The following is a 24,424-nucleotide window of genomic DNA, read 5'->3' on the forward strand; positions in this document are numbered from 1 at the left end:
CTCGGTGTCTCAGGGCTGGGTGTGTCATACCACCTCCCCCTCCCCCCCGCCCAGCTCTCTTTCTCTGCCACCGGTCCCGCAGTCCTCCTGTGTGTCCCACCCTTGCCTTAGGCACCCTTCCTATATATTTATGTGCCTAAGACTTTTGCAGAGTGTTGTAGAGAGCCTCTGAAAAAATGCAGGCAGTGGTTGTGGTATCTTACTCACTTTGTCAGTTGTTCCCAACGTGGGTAATATGCACACTACTAACACACCCACTGCCCACTCCTAGTCCTTCGGGGGTCATAGTGAGGTTTCTCAAGTCTAAAGCAAATGCATCACCTTGTGGTTCAGATTGTGTCAATGCCCCAGATGGCTTTTCACAACCACTCATCTCCACGTCAAGCAACAAAACACAAAGTACTCAGCAAAGTGTGCAAAGAAAGAAAGATCCTCTGAGAGATCACAAAGCACAAATTTTAATTTAAATTTCAATCATGCTCATAAAGGGATGCTGTGATAATCATCTGATTGATGACTACATGTAGATCCAGGCAGATTGTAAGCTGCAAGAGAGATCCCAAGCCATTAAATACATATGGCAGTATGTCACCACTCTCCTTCTCATTAGCTTAACCTCTGTGCTTTGCATCGTGACTACTTAAGGAACACACAGTGCCTAAAGCAAAGAAGGTACACACAAGGTCACCAGCAGTGTCAATCCCCCTAAAAGTGCTTCAAAATTTCAATGGTACCCATCTCCTTCCCAGCCTTCAATAGATTATGCACAGGTGGTCATTCTTAGTGAACAAAAACTGTTCGGCAGGAGAAATTGGCAAGTTGCCATTTTCCCTGTATTTGTGTAAACAACACTTTGGCAATACGATGAGTGACTTTTCGTGGAAGGGTGTGGTGTGGCTTCATCAGGACTCTTGTTTCCATCTTTCTGCACCCAACCATGAAGGACCATCACAAGGGTTTAAAGACATAAAGTGGACTGGAGCCAAGTTTCCTATTCTAATAGCTGGGTGGTGAGATACATCCTAGGGTGTGCTGGGACACATCATCAGTGATGTAACCCGGGGTCATCGGGTGTTTCAGGTCTTTCAACGTCAGAGACTCACACCCAATGACCAAGCCGGATGGCTCTTTTCTTTCCAGGTCTATAATGCCAAGGAGAGAGCAAGTTATATCAAATGGAGATGCTCCACATTGAGCTTCAGATCTCCACAGAGTTATGAAAATTAATTTAAGTGGAGAGAATATCAGGTTGGCTCTCCTCTGATTTAAAACCCTCACTGGCAGCTTTCTGTAAATGCCACAGCAGGTGGTTTAATAGCAATAATACTGGCTGATACAGTACATTTTAATCTTACATTGTGTTTGACGATATATTAATTGTAGTCAATACAATGCACCCGGGAGGACAGTGTGACCAGATGAATGAGCCTCTATAATATAAAAAGTACCGATCATAAGACATCCCCAGAGAATTTAATATGTCCAAGTGTATGACAGCCAGCATGTTAATGGGGAGGTGAGGAGGGAGCGGGAATGTAGTGTCAATTTTTTTTCTCATTATTCCACTAAGTACAGGATTCTATTACGTTTGTCTCAACTTAATAGCAGGACCAGACCGCTGATTTTGAAATCAATGCCTTAGTCACAGCAAAACAAAGAGAAGGATTCACTTACATATTGGGAAAGATGGTTATGTTTACATTAACAAGGGTAATCATAAATGCAAGAAAGTCTACAGATGCTGGAAATCCAAAGCAACACACACAAAATGTTGGAGGAACTCAGCAGGTCGGGCAGCATCTCTGTAAGTGAATAAACAGTCTCGGTTTCGGACTGAGACCTTCTTCGGGACTGAGAAGGAAGGGGGAAGATGCCAGAATAAAAAAGATGGGGGAGGGAAGGCGAAGTAGGCTAGCTGGATGGTGACAGGTGAAACCAGGTGGGTTGGAAAGGTCAGATGCTGGAGAAGAAGGAGTCTGATAGGAGAGGAAAAAGGAGAGGAGGCATGGACCCAGGGAGAAATAATAAGCAGGTTAGAAGAGGTAAAAGGTCAGAGTGGGGAATGGAGGTGCAGGTGGTTGGAGGCTAACCAGACAGAATATATAGTGTTGCTCTTCGACCCTGAGGGTGGCCTCGTCTTGGTGCAAGAAGAGGCCATCTGTTGACACATCAGAATGGGAATGGGAATTGGAATTAAATTCTTTGGCCACCGGGAAGTCCCAACTGTGGTGGATGCACTGGAGCTGCTCAATAAGACAACAGTGTGAGTTTAGAAATTAAGTAAGATTCCCACCAAACTCAGATCTCTGTTCTCATATGGCCTTGTCCTACTTTAGTCTCACAATGTTTCAAATCAGCTCTGCCCTTCCTTAAGGTCTAATCTCTTGCAACAGCCTTATTGAATTGGAACCTAGTGAGATTAAAGTCATGCGAGGTCATAACAGAACAGATATCTGAAGTTGCTGGGAAATCAGAGGATGACCAGCGAAATTTCATTGGTTGGGCTCAGAGAGATGTCAGTAAGATTAAGGATAAATCTGACATCGGGAATATATTGACTGAAGTCTGAAAGATGATGGTCAGGTTGAAGGTTGATAAAAAAAAACACCTATTACCAATAAAGGATTAAAATTAGAGATAATTTATATGGGGAAAGAAGACACTGGAGTTCAGGAGAGGGCAGCACTGGGGCTGAGAGCATGAAGAGGTTGGAGAACAGAGGGAATGTCAATTGACCCTGGAGGAACTTGGAAACATGGAAGAAATAGATGGAAGCCAGTGTAGTTTAGGAAGACATCAAGGGAAGCTTTAGAACCAATAAGGGATGAGTCAGTGGGAAGAGGCCAGGAATATAGTCTGTAATTAGTTGACAGGTTGTACTTCCCCTGTCCAACAAATAATGTTTGAACGTTCATGCCCATTTCATCCACTCTTGAGGTAACAAACTTCCTGAGAGTAGGAAGGCCAGGCTGAATACCACAGGAGCCTCCTGATGGAACATGTGACCAGCAGGTGACCAGCCTTCATGCCTCCTGTTCCAGTCACAAAAGAGGCTAGGCTGGGGACTAAGCCAGAAAGCAATGATACTTGAACCCTCATGAGGGAAAGTTTCCAGCTGTGGATTTTACCCTTCACCTATATCACTAACACAATCAGGGACTGACGCACTTCATCACGTCCCTTCTTTTCTGTCAGGATTTCAAATGGCCTTCGTACCCAGCATTACTTCCCACAGCAATGCAAATAAAATGCTGGAGGAACTCAGCAGGACAGACAGCAGCTGTGGAAACGAATAAACAGATAATGTTTTGAGCTGAGACCCTTCTTCAGGATTGAAAAGGAAGGGGGAAGATGCCAGAATGAAAATGAGGGGAGCAGGGGAAGGAGGATAGCTAGAAGGTGATAGGTGAAACTTGGTGGGTAGGAATGAGAAAGGGCTGGCGAAGAAGGTATCTGATAACAGAGGAGAGTGGACCAGAGGAGAAAAGGAAGGAGGAGGAGACCCAGAGGGAATTGACAGGCAGGTGAGGAGAGGTGAAATGTCAGAGTGGGGATTAAAAGAAGAGAAGAAGGGGGAAGGGGAGTAAACTTTTTCCCACAAGGAGAAACTGATAATCATGCCATCCTGCCAGAATATAAGGTGTTACTGCTCCATCATGAGCATGGCCTCATCTCAGCACAAGAAGAGACCATGTTGGAAGGGGAATGGGGATCAGAATTACTCTCTCATTACTTGAGACTTTTACCTCAAAGCTTTCTTTGATCCCAAAGCATTTATTACAGCTAATCAGCACTGCTTTCTCAGCTCCACTGGGATAAATAACTGATGCAGTGTTGTCTTTCTGGAGACTTGCTTATTTGGATATTTTTTGCTCTATTTACATCTTAAATTCTTCTCTGAAATCACCATTACCAAACCGGCTACTTGAATGCAGAGAGATGCATATTTGAAAGCCACGGCATTCTGAAAACACGTCGGGTTAACAGATCTTTTTTTTCAGAGCATTCGGTCAAGTGTTCTCAGGCTGAATTAATGCTAGGAGACCTTCATCCCACAGCGCCCCTCCATCTTGCATTCTTCAAAACTTATTGCAATGTCTGTGCAGAGTAAGCCCTACAAGATTATCTGACTACAATTCAGAAGCCTTGCAAGTTGCTAATAGGAACGGGTGTAAAATAAATAGGTTATTGATTGGCACCAGGAGGAAACAGACCCTGTGTTTTCTGCAGTGACCTTGGCATCCGCTCATTGTTTGTGCAAAATCCCCAGTCACTGCAGTTAACAACCCATTAGTAGTACACAGGGTGGCAGCTCCCTCCAGCAATGTACCGATACCTGCTGCTGTTGGGGGAAATTGGTCTTAAATATTTCCTGGAGGATCTGAGAGTGACTGATAGCTTGTTACAATGTCAAGGCCAAAGCCATTAACAAACACACCAAGTTCCTCATAATGACAAATATACCTAGACTGTCTTTTTTTCTGAGCACTCTGTTGTGCTGATTGTACTTCTGGCATTTTCTTTATACACTTCCTCAGTGACTTCATCCAATATTTCACCTGATCTACTTTAGTATATATCTCTGCCCTTCCTCTGACATTTACACATTGGCCTAATCTCACTGAATCTCCTCCCTGTTCTTTGAGAAAGTTTATTATTCCTCCTCCCCCCATATCCCCAAAAATAAATCAACATTTCTTTGCTTAGAAAATTATCCTACCCTCCCCAAGTTTCTTTCCTCTTTGGCACCCCACAACTAACACTACTTAATGTCCTTAACACTGCTGGTGTTTAGGGCAGCAAGGAAGGTCCTCCATACTGTCACACACAGTTATAGAAGGATTCTTCACTGCTGTTTCAGTAACTGTTTTGTTTTACCAGTCAGGGTTGTTAGTCCTGAGCTGAACCTCAAATCTGGAGGACTGGTGGACCATGCTTAGTCTGTCCTTTACCCTTTGACCTGTTTGGCCTGGGTGACTATACCAACAGCCAATGCATAAAGCCCTGACTGGGTCATTGAGACATGCAAACTGCCAAACAACAGCAAGATTGTGGATCTCTTAGAGGAATAACTCTACAATCTTTCCTTAATTAATATCTGGACGAGTCTGTTCATTACTTTCCCATCACTCCTAACTCACATTCTCCCTTCCATGTTTTAGGGGGACATTTTCAAATACGTGTTTTGCTGCATTTTGGATTACAGAGCGAAGCCGTTTTCCTCATTGCATTTAGAAAATATTTTGTTAAAGTATTCTTTGTTTCACATTCCTCTGCCTCGTTCCCTGTTAAGGGTTTATATATGAAATATTATTTAACTTTAAAACAAACACTTGCTTTACTGATGTCATGGCACACTCTGTATCAAGAACTATATAACCAAAAGTCCTGGTTACTGAGCACAAGTGAGTCAGGGATTAATTTGGGGAAATGGACCATTAATATCCAGATTAATTGGAACACAAGAAGGGCCGTTTTCATCTTCACTTGGTTGGCTGTGAAACAGATTGCCTTCCAGTTATAGAACCTGATTGATTTTCATTTTCATTTTATGCCTATAACACATGCGGGCATTCAACAATTTCTTAAATACTGTTTGCAATTTTACCACTGGAAGTTCTCTTTGAGAAAGCCCAGAAGAATGGGTTTGCATCAATCGTGTGACAAAGGCAGGAAATAACTGGGGAAATCTGGCAGGCATGACAATGGGCAGCAGAGGAAATATTTAGGGACCTCAGGCAGAATAAACCAAGCAAGTTTTGGAAAATTAAAATCCAATACATTCCTTTCTTGTTTTGTGTAAAGCAGATGGGAATAAGATAAATCCAATAAGGTATGAGAAAGCATTTGTAAAAAAATATTTATCAAACCTTAAACTGGAAAATCCTGGATAAATTGGATCTAATAAGATTGGGGAGTAGTTTAAACATCTTCCCTGAACTTAGCCGAGAAAGATCATTTAACAAGATTGAAATGATGCAGTTTCCTGTGTCATTGAAGAATGTTGATATATAATATTAACAATCTAAATACAGTAATTCCTCAGAAATGGGCGATGCATAAAGCTCCTGACTTCGGCTACAGATGTCTGCGCTACAGAATTCCTGCTCCAAAGATTACACTGCCCGAGAGTTGGTGCAGGCCTCCAGGAAATAGCCATCTGAAGGAAATTCTGAAAAAGGTAAATACAGGCACTGATATAAACTCAACAAAACTTGCCCATACTAGGTCTGCAGAAGTCAAGCAGTAAATGTTGCATTGCTGAGAGCGGTGGTAGCCTGCCATCTGCTGATCAACTCGTGAGGTGAAGAAGTCCTCCTTATTGAATGCTATTTCTATAACCAAAGCTGACCTGCAGAGAACTGACAGTGCGTGTTTATGGCGAACTTCTCATACATTTTTTTCCCAATAAATTACCTTCACTTTACTCTAAAATAAACCTCAATTTCTTCTGATAAATTTCCAGCTGATAGAAAAGAAATAGAATCTGCTGAGGTCATCTATCGTGGGCAACAGTGAAAGTATTTAAGAAACTGAGTCCGAGAAAAAACCTGTTGCATGAACTTGTTCAAGGAGTTCCGGAGTTAATGCCCCCTTAGTGAAGATAATTTCACATTATTGACTGTGTCCCTAACTTTTCAAAAGCTCTCAAACCTAAAAAAAAATCAGAAGAGGAAAGATGTTTTCCCAATTTTACAAGTCACAGAGAAGTCCTGAAGAAAGGTCTCAGCCCGAAACGTTAACTGTCTGTACGTTTCTATGCATGCTGCCTGACCTGCTGAGTTCACCAGCATTTGTGTGTGTTAATTTGCATTTCTAGCATCTATAGAATCTCTTGTGTCTAAAGTATTATCAATCCAAACAGTCTTGGCTGAATTATACCTCAGAACTCAAAGAGGAAGTCCGGGCTGTTTTGTTCCTTCATGCATTATTTGCCATGTCATATCATGGTCTCTCCATGATCATGATTGTTCTTGCCAAATGTTTCTTGAGAAGTGGTTTGCCATTGCCTTCTTCTGGGCAGTGTCTTTACAAGATGGGTGACCACAAGCCATTATCAATACTCTTCAGAGATTGTCTGCCTTGGGTCAGTGGTCACATAACCAGGACTTGTGATATGCACCAACTATCCATACAACCATCCACCACTTGCTCCCATGGTTCTGATGGGGGGCTCAGCAGGTGCTACAACTTGCCCAAGGGTGACCTGCAGACTAGCGGAGGGAAGGAGCGCCTTAGACCTCCTTTAGTAGAGACATAGTTTCACACTGCCATACTCCAGGGTGTTTGAATCATAAATATTCTTTGTCACAACTGAGAAAGAGAGAATACAAATCAGTGTCCCCAAAATACAAAATACGTTAACCTGTTTTTCTCTTTAAAGCTCTTCAACCTGGATTATTAACTCTGTTTCTTTCCCCAGTGATACTGTCTGACCATTTGAATGTTTCCAGCATGTTTTGCTTTTATTTCAGACTTTCAGCATCTGCAGTTGATGCAGGACTGATTTTTAATTTTTATTTATCAGCAGAATCTTTGTATCCTTTTCGAAGACAATCTATAAGCTTCCTAAATAAAAACAAAATAAATTAAAAGCCAATGAAGCTCTTACTTAGCACTTCTTAGCTTGACATACTTGTTGATTGTGGCTATTTGTTACTTGGAATGAGATGTGTTGATCCAAAATTATTTTAATTGGTAAACTTACTTACGGCCCATTACACAATTAGGATTTAAGAGCAGCAGTGAAAATCCTCTATTGATGGTGGAGTTCAGGGCTTCCTTCATCATGCCAGGAGATTACTTTCAATTTTCCCGACTGTTAGGCATGCAAGTCCCCGATGGAGACTCGGGAATACCGTCACACACAGATGTAGACCGATTCTTCATTGCTGTTTCCGTAACCATTTTGTTTTACCAGTTTTTGTCCACAGCTGAACCCCTGAAACTGGAAGACAGGTGGACCACTCTGAGTTTGTCCTTTACCCTTTGACCTGTCTGGCATGGGTGACCCTACCAAGAGTCAAAGCATAAAGCCCTGACTCCAGCCAGCATAGCTCTCTGGGTCATTGAGGCACGCAAACCTCTAAACCCTGCGACGAGGTTGTGGTCCTCTTGGAGACTCAATAGGTAAAAACAAGATCATATTTATGGTCCTCCTTAGATTCCTTTCCACTGTCCCGTAATTAGGGTAAGATTAAATTGGGGGACTGTGGCCCTAAGGACCAATTTCATGCTGTATTTCAATAAATAAAATAAATAACTCAGCTGGTCAAGCAGCATCTATAGGAGGAAAGGAACTGATTAGTCCTGATGCGGGGTTCCAACTTGAAATGCCAACAGTTTCTTTCCTCGCACTGATGTTTCTTGACTAGTTGAGCAGATTGCTTGTTTCAGCTGCAGTATTGTGTAAAAGTCTTCTGCACATATATAGCTAGGGTGCCTCTGACTTTTGTACATTAAAATGTTATGAATAACACTTCTTACGATTGAGCTAATACAAAGCAATGTATTCTTATTTCTGTTTCCCAACCACCTTTCTATTTAGCCAATATGCAGTACTGTGCAAAAGCTTTAGTATATATATCTGTATATACTTCAACACAGTACTGTACCTTTTCTTTCCCCTATATTATTGGGGGATTTTTCCACTGAGGGATGAATGATTCAAGAAAATGTAGCTGTGAAGAAACATAGTGTGGACCCATCACTTTCTTGTCCATCCGAATACCAATGGAGCAGCTTTCTGATAGAACACTAGCAGGGATGAATTCCAGGACAAATCTTTATAAACGCAAGTTTGTCAGAGTCCCTCAGGATATCAGATGCTCCATGGAGGTCAAGGAAGAGTTGGTAAATTTGATTGGGATGAGAGGACATCTGTCTAAGGGTAATAGTCTCACAACACAGGTAGATTTCCCTTACAGCTAATTGTAATACTTCAAGGAAAAGATAGATAACACTGTTTTCTTTCCGAAGGCAAAAGGATAAGTTCTAATACTGTTGGGGTTATACCTTGAATCTAACCCTGCTATGTACCATCTGGATGTACTTTATGATGCATTGAAAACGGTGCGTTGCAATGCATTTAATGTTTTACCACATGGATCCAAAAACAGAACTGACACCAAAGAATGAAGTTATACACATTTTTTTAATGTTAAACAAAGACCTTTAGTGGTTCTCACACCAAGAAGCAGACACTCAGCTGAAGCCCTGGCTGTTGACAGCCTTTCAGACCCAGACATCATCCATGCTTTTTGGAAGTGATCTCCACGCTGAATTCGAAGAAACTAGGAGGCCTGCTGTTGACCTACAGCTCCTCTCGTGGCGCCTTCAGTGGGAAGTTTTGGAACTCCTTCGGGACATGCTCTCCCTTGGCTGATTTTTTATAGAACCCCAATGATTCGAGAAGGGCAGAAATCTCATCAGCTGTCATATCCTTCACGGGCAGGCTCTGTGAAAGGCAAAACCAGGTGGCTGAGGACACAATTGGCACTGACTGAGGCGACAACCAGTAGACTAAGAAACAACAGGCAGTCAATCAGAACAATTACTTTTAATGAATTACACCAGTTTTTAGACACAGATTTTGAAAAGTCAAGTTGTTAATTAACCACCAAAGGCTAAAGCAGCTGAGATTGTTCTTCAGAGAACAGGGAAGAATTGAAAGTCAATTCAGTTGAAGCATAAACTGAGAATGCTCCTGAAAAACAAAATATGCCACATTCCTTTTGTAGGATGTGATAAACAGAGAGGAAAAGACAAATCAAATAAGATGCTGGGAAGAGTAAAAGCAAACTGCTGGCAGAACTCAACTGGTCAGGCAGCATCTGCAGAGGCAAAGGGATAGATTCCACATTCCATGTTTCACTGAGTTCCTCCAGCAGTTTGCTTTCTGCTATAGATCCCAACATTTGGAGTCTTCTGTTTCTCCGTGTTGCTTGAGAGCATTTGTAAAAATTATAAATGAACCCCTAATCTGGAAAAAATAACTGGATAAATTGGAATTAAGAGTTTATGGTAAGATTGGGGAATAGTGTTTAGACCTTTCCTCCACGTGACAGACCAGATTTTCTCTCTTTCTCATTTCAACCTAAAGTTTCTATTTCCACAACCTTTTGAGTGTTTCTACCAATATGTTGCTTCTGCTTTGGCTTTTCAGCATCTGCAGTCTTGTATTTGAATTTCGAAGCAGATCGTTAAGTACTTGGATCTATTTTAACCATTTAACATCATTACTGAAAGTCCACCTCAACTCCAACTCTGTTTTCGTGGATGTTTCGCGAAGAAAAAGCATTTCAGGATGTATATTCTATACATTTCTCTGACATTAAATGTACTTTTGATACTTTTGAACCTTTGAATATCTCCTTTTGTCCCCATATCTCTACAATTGGTGAGAATATATTAACTTTATCATACAATAATACTTTAACTTAGGGAAGAAATAAAACTGGCTAACTTTACTTCTATAGATGTGTGGTGCAGAGTATATTGACTGTCTGCAACACAGCCTGGCCTTGAATGGAAAATCCTACAAAAAAAGAGTGGATACGGCCCAGTCTATCATGGGTTAAGCCGTCCCCACAATTGAGCACAGCCACTCGAAAGGCTGTCATAAAAAAGCAACATCCATCATCAGGGATTCCCTCCTCCATGCAGGACATGCTCTCTACATTCTGCTGCATCAGGAAGAAGGTAGAAGAGCCTCAGGACTCTCTTGAAACAAAACTGATAACTTCACTTGCCCCATCATTGAAATGTTCCCACAACCTATGGACTCACTTTCAAGGACTCTTCATTTCATGTTATTGATATTTAACTCTTATTTATTTATTATTATTATTATTTATTTTTGTATTTACACAATTTATTGTCTTCTGCACTCTGGTTGAATGCCCAAGTTGAGTGGTTTTTCATTGATTATATTATGGTTATTATTCTATAGATTTATTGAGAATGCCCAGAAAAAATGAATCTCTGGGTTGTATATGGTGACATATATGTATTCTAATAAAAACATTTTGTTTGAACTTTGAATTTTGTACTCTTAGTGTGGTCTCATCAATACCTCAATTAGTCTCTTTCCTCTTTTCTCCCATGCTAAAACAATTACTTCCTTAGCGATTTGCCATTTCTACAAGATACGTCCATATGACTTGTGCAGAGAGACACCTAAGTAGTTCCAATACTGATAATCCCATTATCTCACCTGTAAGAATTCTCCACACTGTTTCAGACAAAGTGGCTATCTTCACATTTCATCTCAGAAACATACGACGTGGATGTATGGCCTCCCTGGCCACTGAGTCTCTGTTGACTGTCATGCAGCCAAATAAGACCATAAGATACGGGAGAAGAATTAGGCCAATTGGCCCTTCGAGTCTGCTCCACCATTTCTTCATGGCTGAACCATTTTCCCTCCCAGCCCCAATCTCCTGTCTTCTCTCCCTATCCCTTCATGCCTTGACTAATCAATATATGAATCAGATTATTTATTCTCCCCAAATTTCCACCAGATTGTATCTCTCACCTGAACACTAGGGGCAATTTGGAATGACAACTGTAACCTTTAGGACATGGGAGGAAACCAGAACTCCTAAGAGAAATCAATGTGGGCACAAGAAGCATGTTCAATTTCCACTCAGGTAGTACAAGACGTCAGGATTGAGCCCAAGCACTGGAAATATGAGACAACAGCTATGCCAACCCCACCTTTCTTCACATTATACTCCATTTCCCCTCTCTTTGTGGATTCAATTTACCTCTTTACATACTCCTTGCACTCTCCCTTTCCAAAGACCTTTTATTGTCAGTAAATTTTCATCCCCTTTGCCCACTTCCCTCATTACTACTCAGTGTTTTCTACTACTTATAGGAGGAGAAAGACCCCAGAGTTTGATTGTGGTGCCATTTTAAATGCTGTGTGTAAATCCAAACAGAGACTAACCTTAACAACTTCACCCTTCAAATTATGGAAGAGGAGCTGAGGTTCCTGGTTTTGTTGCAAGTCATACTTCAGATTATGACTAAGGGTTAGAGTTAAGGAAAGTGGATCTGAACGTAGGATAAATTCTGAACGAATCTTTGCAGCTGTGCTTTAGAAACTAAATCTGACTATACAGTTACGTGAAGTTAACAAAGCCTAGAGAGTAGGTGAGAGCTGGGAAGGAATGAAATTCTGAAGACAAAACAATAGGAGGAATTAATTTCTATCTACTATCGGTTGTGTAGAGGCACTTTACCCTGATAGAGTGATACAGTGAAGAAATAATTCTTTCAGCCTACCAAGTCATGCTGACAATCAAGATCAGACTTTTTACATTAATTTAAACTTAACCCCTTTATCCACCACACATTCCCATAAAAAAGAAAGAAATATATATATTTCTTGGAATGTATTGTTATGTCCACAGCCCCCTCCTTTGTGAGAATCGCAAGAGCACTAGTTGAGGCGGGGTCAGTAGACCCAGGAAGTGGGAGAGAGAGATGTGCTGAATAGACACAGGAAATGGGAGAGAGAGAGACGTGCCGAATCCTGCGTTCCACCGGGATGCAAAACAAGGCGACATTGACTGTTGTCTCATGGAGACCACGTGTAAAGCCCTCGGGCAAAGTGGGCTGGTTGAGAGAGAGATTGCATCATCTCATCCTGATTGACACCTGCGACCCCGTGAGGAAGTATAAAGGAGAGTCTGGGGGGGGGGGGGGAACACAACCCCTTCAGATGCACCAAGAAGACACGATAGCGATCCCGTCGTAGCAGGAAGCCTTTCAAAGCCACGTGCGTTCCGTTCTCCTTTGCCTGGGGAGTGGGTGGCTGATAACACCGAAAAGGACTTCGAACTAACAACGGGGAACCAACGCTCCCCTGATTCAATGGATTTGCTTCATAAAGACCCGGGCAAGTTTTCCTTTTCTCACCAATCTCTCTCTCTCTCCCTCTCTCTCAAACACATGAAACCCAGCGATTCCCAAAAGGCTGAAGCCTGCAGACTTCTGAGTGACTTTTATATTTCCAATGGACAATATATTATCCCCTAGACAACAGTAGAGCTTATTTCTTAATGATGATTATTACTATACCCGCGCTTTAGATTGAGTATTGACGACGTATATTATCAGAATGTTTGTATTAACCTTACTTTTGTGCCCCTTCATAAATAAAAATGTTTGAAAATAGTGCCATCAGACTTCAACGGACCTCTCTATCTTTGCTGGTAAGTGATCCAGTTACGGGGTACATAACAATATATACAACTTTGTATATTTCATGATTGTCCTTGGTAAATTTTTCTACGGAAGTGTCCTCCCTGGACACTCCATACACCCCACAACTTTGAGTGCTCAATATCAAATATCAAATTTCTGGGAATTCACTTTCTCTGTTGTATCAGAAATAGTCAGGTCATTGTAGATTAACTTTCTGTAACAGATACTCGCTTTTTCTCTTCCTGATGACACTGTCTAATCTATCGGGGATTCCCTACTTCTCTGACCTGCGTTTGTAACTCTTACGTGTCCCTTTGCTTATTTGCCCCCTTTCTTTAAGTGTCCTCATTAATCTATTAACCAGATGGTTTCAGCAACAGATTGTCAACACAGCAATCCTGACTCTATCTTATCAGGGAATCTTAATTTTTCCTTCCTCAAATCTCCTAAAAATAAATTATTTTCTCACTTCCCAGATCTGATCATGGGTACTTGACCTGAGCCATTACTTCTTTCTCTTCCCATCGATAATGCCTGACCTGCTGGCTGTTTCCAGCACCTTTTGCATGTATGTCAGAATTCCAGGGAATCATTAGTGACTCAGGGGCTGGATCTCACTTAACTTAACATAGCTATATACATAATGCAGGAGAAAAATAGTTCAATAAAGACCCGCAGATCTTGAGCACTAAATGTTCAGTGCATCAAATAAAGCTGGTGTGGGAAATGTAGTTCCTTTGCTATATATTTTCAAAGTTCTTTCAATTCAATTCCTGGATTATCTTTTTAAATAAAAATAAATGCAATTGGAGCTTGCTTATTTCAAAACCAGTGAATTGTATACAGTACTGCCCAAAAGTCTGAGGCACATATACGGTATATAGCTAGGGAGCTGATGCATCATCAATAACTCTCGGAGACGGGAGGCAAAAGATAGGCTTTTATTAGCTGCAAACGTGACCATAGCATCTCAGAGACTAAGGGAGGAGCAGTGCCTCCAATCGCCTTTATACAGGGGTCTGTGGGAGGAGCCACAGGAGCGGTCAGCAGAGGGGCGTGTCCAGACAGGTATACACAAAGTTTACCACAGGAGCCTATGACTTTTGCACAGTACTGTACTTGTTATCATGGAGCAGAGAGCGAGTTTGTAAATGTGGTGGGAGTAAAGGATGCTGGGAATGAGAAGGGTGGAGCACCGTGGGAGAGGTGTGGGACAGATGACACAGAAGGAGTTCCAGGGCAGGGAGATGGTACAGATGCAAATGCACCCAGCCCTGAGACACCAGGCAAGGTCATTTGATCCCAAACAATTGGTTTATTGATTAATATCTGGTGCTTCCCTCTCCCTTCCCATTTTCCCAACCATGATTCCCCTCTCCCTGTCCCCTTCCCACTACCAATCCGAAATAGAGACCCATATCATAATCATGTTTATCATCATTCACATATCTCATGATTTTTTGCTATGGCAGCAGTACAGTGCAATACATAAAATTACTCTGAAACTATGAAAAAGCCTTAGGCACCCTAGCTACATATATGAGCCTAAGACTTTTGCACAGTACTGTAGCTCCGCAGATATTCTAAGGTTTTTGATGAAGAGGGTTTGGTAAATGAAATAGGTTCTACACAGTATTATTAATAGAACATGCTACAGGTGATTGAGATTATTAGGGCACTGAATAGAACTGAGCAGGTACAGTCCCAGACAACAGGATGTGGCCTGCAAATTAGAGGCAAAGGGAGGATTTCTTCACACACAAAGTAGTAGAACTGGGGGATCCTACCTACAAAAATACACTGTCTCAGCTGATATAAAATCAGTGAACAGCAGATGTTTGTTGGACTAGGATATAAAAAGAATTCGGAACCGTGGAAGGTGTTTGGACTTCTGCTACACAATCTCCCAAGTAGGCGAAGGGAGCCTTCATTGCTTCTCAAAACCCTTTTAAAGCATGGTCTCTGCTGAAGTTTGGAAAACAGGGCACATAAAAAAGCTCTCTCAAAAATTAATGAGGAAGGAGTTAAGAGCACATGTTAAAATTGTCCCTTCAACTATTAGAGTGACAAACCTCACATTAATCCCCAGTTTTCATCTGTCTGTTTATACAATTATTACTGTAATGGATGACAAAGGGACACAGTGTGACAAATGATATTACTAAAGTTTTCAGCAATTAATTCCTACTTTGGAGGTCTTGTATCTGGATAATCAGCTACTGTGAATCCCTGAGGTGCATGAGAGAATGGTGCTGTTGAAAACCAGCAACCGTTTTCAAAGGATCCAGTGCTTTTCTAGCGTCTATGATGAATGAACTCTTCTTAGGCTTCCAGGTGGGTCCAGGTATTGATTATAACCAATGTTTTGAAGACAAACTCTGCCACCTTCATCAGGGATGATGTCTGGGCATGTCTAATCAGTGGCGTGTTTCCCCCTTAGTCTGTGCCCCCGATTGGTTAGTCCTCATCCAATCAGATTTCTGCTCTCCCACCTTGTTTACAATCGATTTTCAGTTCTTAATTAGAGTGAGACTTTCACCCTTGTTAAAATTCTTTTCCTCTAGTTTTATTTCAATGGCTCCTTTTACCAGGTGGTCCCAAAAACCATTGGTGCAGCACACTGGTTTTATGCCATTGAAGTCAATCCTGTGGCCATTGTGAACGCCATGTTCTGCTACCACTGATTTCTCCGTGTATCCTAAATGAATGCACCTCCTGTGCTCCTTAATGCAGGTTTCCACCGTGTTTTGTCTGGCCGGTATATGCTGCTCAGCATTCACAGGTAATCCTGTAAGCACCTTCTGACCTAAGTCCCAGGTCACCTTTGACTTGCATAAGCTGTGATTTGAGTTTCCTTACAGGTCTGTGGATGGTATTCATCTGGTAGTTCTTCAGGACCCTGGTGATCCTTCCAGAAATCGTAGCAATATAAGGAAGTCAGGTGGTAGCAGCAGGTTCCTCCTTGTCGTTAGGTTTCCTGGTTTTTTCCTCGAATTTTTTAAGGGCTAGATTGGTTTCCTTCACCTTGTGGCCAATCTGCTGGTACATCATGCGATATCGTTTTATTTCCTTGGGGAGACTCTCTGAATCTGAAATTATTTTAGCGCGGTTAATCGAAACAGAAAGAACCTTTCAACGTTAGGAAGAGCGATGGTGACTGTTATTTTTGAGGAATAAGTCTGTGTGAGTGGGTTTCTGACAGATGCCATGTCCGAGGTCCGAGGCTACTGTTTGGTTTCCATCGTATTAGAATGTCCAGGAATGGGAAGCAACCATTCTTCTCCATTGTAAATTGAATGTTTGGATATATGCTGTTCAGATGATCTGGAGTGCCTGGTGTCCACATGGCCACACTACAAAGGTGTCATCAACATATCTGAAGAAGCTGTTTTTTTAAAATAATACCTTCTATAAGATTTGCACTTTTTAACTCATATATTTTTCCCACTCACTGGCAGAAAACGGTATAGCAGCTAAACTAATGGTTTATCACCTTCCTCATTTTTCATTGGCTAAGTATTAGCATGATGTAATTGTTTTAATTATATAGCCTATTAACTAGTTCATTCATATCTAAGGAATTTTCCTTATATTATTATAGAAGTGATAGATTTTTCAGAGGTGCCATCTTGGCTTCTTTATTCCTTTTCATTCATAAAGCTCTTAGTATTGATTCTCAGCTCTTTATGTAGTTTGCTTAGCATTTGTATCTTTGTTTGCACTCCATAATAAACTGAAATTTTGCAATTAAGACTGCTTGTCACTCCTGATCCCAGGAAGAACACTAAGGATCAGAAACTAAACAGAGACCCAACATGATAGCTTGTCTTTTTCTTACAGTCATTCAAAAGGATACTACAATGCCAGTCGGTCCAAGAGGAACTGGTACAGCCCTGGCATCTTCTTAATGGATCATCCAACTAAACTGGGAGCCTGCAAAATAAAATCAGATTGAAACATTTTGCAGCATTCCAGAATTCAGTGGGGTCTTTATCCTCCATGGAGTTAGAGTCATAATGTAGTACAGCACAGAAACATGTCCCTTTGCTCAATTCGTCCATGTCAAGCAAGATGCCTGTCTAGGCTGATCCCACTTACCGATGTTTGACCTAGAGTACAAATGGGGAGAATTCTGGTCTGCTTCAGTTAGACCAGAGTTGAATGTCATAATGGTAATTATGGTTATAGTAATATTTATCATTATTCTGTACAGACTATTACTTCCTAAACCTTTTCTATCCATGTATCTGTCTAATTAGAGTTGATTGGAGCAACTGATGTGGATCAACTGAGGATCTTTCTGCCGTGCAAAGCATTTATTAACTGACTTTGTAATAGTTTTCCCTTTCTATTTTAGTAGGAGTCAATAGCTGATGTAACAACACGTGGCAAGAATATTGGAAGCTATGTCTGATGCACTATTATCTCAGGCCAGCGCGACACTTTACAGTACAGGTGACCCTGGTTCAATTCCCACTGCTGCATGTAAAGAATTTGTACATGATGCACCACCAATAACTCACTCTGACACGTAAAGGAGAGATATCGGCTTTTAATGACTGGAAGAAGGAACCAGCAGTGAGTGACCACCATACTACATCCTGGAGACTGAGAGGCCGGGCTCAGGCCTTGATGGCCTTTATACCGGAATCTGTGGGAGGAGCCACAGGAGCAGTCAGCAGGGGGCGTGTCCAGACAGGCACATTCACCACATTCACTCCCCCTTTGTTTTAAAAGAGTCCCCATGTGGCAAAGTTTCTTACAGGTTAAGTCTATCAGGTGGTCGAATCTGTCGCAGCGATCTACGTAGCACCGGCTGTGATTGCACAGGTGCCGGAGGTTGTGCTGGTTCCAGCCCACTAGGCGCCAGAGGTCCCTCACGCGTGTGCGAGGTGCCTGGTATATACGCGTACGAAACGCCCGGTATATGAGTGCCGTGAGGAGTCTGTGTAGGGCCTGGTGTGCGCGGTGTCACCTCGGGTACAGGGTTCATAGTTACCGGGGGAGTGTTCGGGGTAGTGGTCTGCTGCACCTGCGGGCGCCAGGTCGCGGACAGAGACCGTGTCCTCCCGCCCATCAGGTAAGACCACGTAGGCATACTGGGGGTTCGCATGTAGAAGGTGAACCCTCTCGACCAGCGGGGAGTATTTATTACTCCTCACATGTTTCCGGAACAGCACTGGCCCTGGGGACGTCAACCAAACTGGCAGGGTGATCCCAGTGACAGACTTCCTGGGAAAAGAGAATAGGCGTTCGTGAGGGGTGGCATTGGTGGATGTACATAACAGGGAGCGGATAGAGTGGAGTGCCTCGGGGAGGACCTCCTGCCATCGAGAGATCGGCAACCCTTTTGACTTAAGGGCTAAAAGTGTGGCCTTCCACACTGTGGCATTCTCCCTCTCCACCTGTCCATTTCCCCGGGGATTATAGCTCGTGGTCCTACTAGTAGCAATGCCCCTAGCCAGCAGGTACCGGCGCAGCTCGTCACTCATAAAGGAGGACCCTCTATCACTGTGGATATAGCAGGGATACCCGAACAGAGTGAAGAGCTGGCGCAGGGCTTTTATGACGGACGTGGCAGTGGTGTCGGGGCTGGGGATGGCAAAGGGGAACCGCGAGTACTCGTCGATAACATTGAGAAAATAGACATTGCGGTCAGTGGAGTGAAGGGGGCCCTTAAAGTCAACACTCAGTTGCTCAAAAGGGCGGGTGGCCTTGACAAGTTGCGCCGTGTCAGGACGGTAGAAGTGCGGTTTGCACTCAGCATAAATTTGGCAGTCCCTGGTCATCGTCCTGATGTCCCCCAGGGAGTACAGCAGGTTCTGGGCTTTCACGAAATGGTAAAATTGGGTGACCCTGGATGGCAAAGTTGTGTATGAAGGGCGTATAGCTGATCGAGCTGTGCGCTAGCACACATACCCCGGGATAGGGCATCAGGGGGCTCATTGAGTCTGCCAGGCCAGTACAGAATATCATAGTTGTAGGTGGAGAGTTCTATTCTCCACCACAAAATCTTATCATTTTTGATTTTGCCCCGCAGTTGGTTGCTGAACAGGAACGCAACCGAGCGCTGGTCAGTCAGCAAGGTGAACCTTTTGCCGGCGAGATAGTGCCTCCAGTGCCTAACGGCCTCCACTATGGCCTGGGCTTCTTTGTCCACCGCGGAGTGCCGAATTTCAGAGCCTTGGAGGGTGCGAAAAAAGAATGCTACTGGCCTGCCTTCCTGATTGAGGGTAGCAGCCAGAGCGAAATCGGAGGCGTCACACTCTACTTGGAAGGGAATGGTCTCGTCCACCACATGCATCGTAGCTTTAGCAATGTCCCCTTTAATGCAGCTGAAGGCCGCGCAGGCCACAGCAGAGAGGGGAAACGTGGTAGACTTGACCAGGGGGCGGGCCTTGTCTGCGTAATGGGGGACCCATTGGGCGTAATAGGAAAAAAAACCCAGGCACCGTCTGAGGGCCTTGAGAGTGGTGGGAAGAGGAAGTTCTAACAGGGGGTGCATACGTTCGGGATCAGGGCCAATTACCCCATTTTCCACGACATACCCAAGTATAGCAAGGCGGGTGGTTCCAAACACACACTTGTCCCTGTTATAAGTAAGGTTCAGAGCTGCGGCCACTTGGAGAAATCGTTGGAGGTTGGCGTCGTGATCTGGCCTGTCGTGACCACAAATGGTGATGTTATCCAGATAGGGAAATGTGGCCTTCAGTTGGTACTGGTCCACTATCCGGTCCATTTCCCTCTGGAAGACAGAGACACCATTCGTGACACCGAAGGGGATGCGCAGGAAGTGATAGAGCCTGACGCCCACCTCAAAGGCGGTGTAGGGGCAGTCCTCTGGGCAGATGGGGAGCTGGTGATAAGCGGATTTCAGATCTATTGTCGAGTACACCTTGTACTGAGCTATCTGGTTGACCATATCTGCGATGCGGGGTAGGGGGTACGCGTCAAGCTGCGTGAACCTATTGATGGTTTGACTATAGTCCATGACCATCCTATTTTTCTGCCCAGTCCGAAAAAAACCACCTGGGCCCTCCAAGGGCTTGTGCCTGGCTCAATGATCCCCTCCCTGAGCAGCTGCTGCACCTCCGACTGAATGAAGGCCCTGTCCCCCACGCTGTACCTCCTGCTTTTAGTTGCCACAGGCTTACAGTCAGGGGTCAGGTTGGCGAACAGCGATGGGGAGGGACCTTGCGAGTGGAGAGACTGCAAGTGATGTCAGTAGCGCAGCTGTCGGCATGGTTCCGGATGGGATGTGTGGGCCCGTGTGTGTGTGTGGTCAGTAGTGATGAAGTCCCACAAAACTGAGGATTCCTGACAGTGAGTGGTGGGAGGGGCCCGTCATATACCATAGTCACACTTTCGAGATGGCTCTGGAAGTCCAGCCCCAATAGCACAGGTGTGCACAGCTTAGGCATGACCAGTAGCGCAAAGTTCCGACATTCTGTGCCTTGAACCACCAAAGTCGCTACACAACCCACCCGGATGTCTAAGGAATGCGACACAGAAGCCAAATTGATCCTCTGACTTACCAGCCGTGTTGCGAATCCGCAGCGTTGCACTGTGTCTGGGTGAATAAAACTCTCAGTGCTGCCCGTGTCAAACAGGCATCTAGTCCTGTGCCCCTCCACCAGGATGTCCATCATGGACCTTGCAAGCTGGTGTGGGGTGCTTTGGTCGAGGGTTACAGTGGCCGGAGTTGAGTTGTCGGGGTACCTGGTAAGCATCGGAGGGTCGGAGGTGGGGCATGCTGACGCTAACAAAGATGGCTGCCCACGTCCGGGCATGCAAGATGGCGGCCCCCATGTCTCACCCGCAGCGCTGCACTCCACTCGTAGTTTAGACTTACAGACCATGGCGAAATGGCCCCGCTTTCCGCAGCTGGAGCAGGTCGCTTCTCGTGCCCGGCAGCGTTTTCGGGAATGTTTACCGACTCCACAGAAATAACACAGCACGGGCTTCTGACGGGCCACAGCCGTGGTCGAGTTTGGGGAGCTCGTGGAATCGCGACTGGCAGCGGCGTTGGCGAATTCGCTCGCGGGAACTGGCGGCGGCGGGGTCTGAGGTGTCCATGGAACCGGTGGGGAATTGCGCGGCTGGACAGAGTCAGCGTTGTGCAGAGCAGCTTCCAGAGTGTTGGCCATCTCGATCACCGAGCGTAAGGTAAGATCGGCTTTTTCCAGCAACCTCTGACACACGTACACTGACCTCAGTCCTGTCACAAAGGCGTCTCATACCAGCAGCTCCACATGCTGTTCTGCCATGAGCATCTTGCAGTCACAAGTTCGGACGAGTGTCTGTAGTGCTCGGAGAAACTCGGCGCTCGATTCTCCAGGCCGCTGTCGCCGGGTAGCTAAACGATATCTTGCGTAGACGTTGTTCACTGGCCGCAGGTACTGTCTTTTGAGGGCGTCCAGTGCCCCATCGTAGGTCGGCAGGTCCCGGATAATGGAATAAACTTTTGGGGTGACCCTCGAGAGGAGAATTCTGTGCATAACGGCAGGGTCAGTCGCACGAACCTCCTCCAAGTATGATTGGAAGCATGCAAGCCAGAGTTCAAAGGCAAGAGCTGCTTCAGGGTCTTGGGGGTCCAAATCCAATCTTTCCGGATGTAAAACAGTTTCCATGTTTTAAAACTTCCAGTCAATAAAATTGATGCACCATCAATAACTCACTCTGAGACGTAAAGGAGAGATATCGGCTTTTATTGACTGGAAGAAGGAACAAGCAGTGGTTGACCACCATACTACACCCTGGAGACTGAGAGGCCGGGCTCAGGCCTTGATCGTCTTTATACAGGGGTCTGTGGGAGGAGCCACAGGAGCAGTCAGCAGGGGGTGTGTCCAGACAGGCACACGTAGTTCACCGCAGTACATTCTCCCTAGGACTGTGTGGGTTTCCTCTGGGTGCTCCAGTTTTCTCCCACAGTCCAAAGACCTACTGGTTAGTGAGTTAATTGGTCATGATCAGGCTCTGGTTAAATTGAACGGCATGCCTCAAAGAGCTGGATTACTCCAATCTCCAATCTCAATCAATCAATAAGTGTACCAAACCAGTGCTTCTTGTTCCTTTATAAATGCTGGTCAACAACTCTTATATATGCACCACGTGTTTCTTTCATTCTGCCAGCGCCATCTTTTCAACCCCTCACCCCATGGTGAATGCTTTAACACATTGTAACTGTTAGCATCATGTTTAGACCTGTCTCCTTAATACTCTAAAATGTAAAGGGGTTCACATCCTCTTTTATACCATGGAGCATTGAGACCCAGAGTGGGAACCTAATGAACCTAGTGCCCCGATCCCAGTATATCTCCCAGTAACCTGCTCCACCATATGGTGCATCCCTGTGTGAGGAGGTAATTACCGAGCATGTCCTAGACTTGCTGTTTCTGACGCTAAGCTGCTACCAGTTCTCCTGCTACTGCTGGGTTTTTTTCTCATCTCTCTAGCACCAAACATCAGCCCTGTATCTGTCCTCTATACTGCTACAGGGTCTGGTTTGCTTCAGTATGACGTGGAAGATTCAAATACTGATCATCTTATATAATTATTTATTATTATTAGTAACAGCCAATTACTTAACAGAATGGGACAGGGGATAAAGCTCCAAGACGGCAAAAGGAGACCTGAAGACGGGAACTAGCCCGTATTCACATAGTGGATGACCAGCATGTAGAATGGTTCTCATAGTCTAGTGAGGGCCAATTCCCCAGATGCTTTAACTAAAACACGACAAGCAATCGTAGCATTTGCCTTGAGGGTGCACATCATTTGCCTCCCTCATGTCTGTTTTTGTATTTGATATCTTGTATATATACATATATATATATAGATTCAACATTCTTGTTCATTTAAGTAATTAATTATGTGTTATATGTAAAATATGTTAATTGCACATTTAATCACGCTACCGTGTGATACGTGCGTGCCTCATTTAAAGTAAAAATGAAGTTGCACTCGTGTTCCCAGACACTGTGTTTTCCTTTAAATGAGATAAATGTTTAGAAGTGACAAAACATAATACTAACCTAATGCATTATCTCACTAGTTTAACAATTTGAGAGTAGTGATTCAGTATCCCGCTCTTTTCTCCATTTGCCACCTCATTTTGACAGCTTTGATATGTTCACAACAATTGGAATACATTGTGACTTGCCCTGACCAAAACTACGATCAAATCAAAAGCTTTCTTCGTCATGGATTATTTTCTGCTATCAAAATCCCCTCTGATCTTTTCCAAGTGCAAACCACACAGCCCTCCACCTCAAATCTAACCATGGGTCCTCCCCGCTTGAAAGTTACAACTAACACCAGAGCTGTAGAGATGATCTTCTAACCAAGAAACTTGGCTTGCATGCTGACGGTGAGAGAGAAGGTGGTTGATTCAGCTCCTCCAGCTGAGAAATCAATCTTCCGGCATCCTCCAGCTTTGGAACAACAAGTGTCCTGCATCTTGCCCACCATCTCTCCACAGCAATGGAAAACCCGAGAGATCCTGCAGATGCTGGAAATCTTAGGCAACACGTTAAGAGCAGGAGAAAATCAACAAGTCAGGGAGCATCTACGGAGCGGATTAAGCAGTCAACATTTCAGGCTGAGATTCTTCATCAGGTCTCCTGAGGGTCTTGGCCAGAAATTTTAACTGTTTATTCCCCTCCATAGATGCTGCCTAATCTGCTGAGTTCCTCCACCATTTTGCATGTGAGCAATAGGATACAACTCAGCCCCTTACCCACACACACCCCCTCGGGAAAGAGAGGACACTTACCACCAGTGTGGCTTGGGCTATTTCCATTTCTCTCCCATCAGCATTTTCAGTTTCGTTCTGGCCAACAACGTGGTGTAGAGTCAGTGCCAGAGCACACAAGAGCAGTGCCTGCACCATTTTTCCTGAGTGAGTCCTGAGGCAACGTACGTAGCAAATTCTAGGCTCGTATTAGTTCAGGGTGAAACCATTGGCTGGAGGTAGGAGACTCACACAGCACTAAATGAAGAAGATTTTAATAGCTGACTTAAGTCAAAGAAGGAAATGTTCCCAATGCCGAGTACAGTCAGAGTGAGGGACCCTTTCTGTACTGGCTTGCCCTGTCTTCAGTGCTGTTCACCTACAGTGTGATGGTTTGTTCCTGTCCCACCTGTGTAACAGGTGATAGTTTTAATCTCTTTCTCAGGGAACACGAGCTTGTACAACACGTCAGCACTA

General features: G+C 44.0%; 1 protein-coding gene across 1 annotated transcript; it reads right to left on the minus strand.

The window, feature by feature from the left end:
• Positions 1–9,174: 9,174 nt before the first annotated feature.
• On the minus strand, positions 9,175–24,106 carry selenoe (selenoprotein e). The gene is made up of 4 exons (XM_059986924.1): positions 23,990–24,106; positions 17,072–17,148; positions 11,954–12,032; positions 9,175–9,457 (listed from the first exon to the last, which is right to left on the minus strand). Exons 1-4 carry the CDS (start codon positions 24,104–24,106, stop codon positions 9,314–9,316), a joined length of 417 nt encoding a protein of 138 aa, XP_059842907.1. The 3' UTR covers positions 9,175–9,313.
• Between the last annotated feature and the right edge of the window lie 318 nt (positions 24,107–24,424).

This window comes from Hypanus sabinus, chromosome 13, assembly GCF_030144855.1.
Source record: "Hypanus sabinus isolate sHypSab1 chromosome 13, sHypSab1.hap1, whole genome shotgun sequence".
NCBI classification, from domain to species: domain Eukaryota; kingdom Metazoa; phylum Chordata; class Chondrichthyes; order Myliobatiformes; family Dasyatidae; genus Hypanus; species Hypanus sabinus.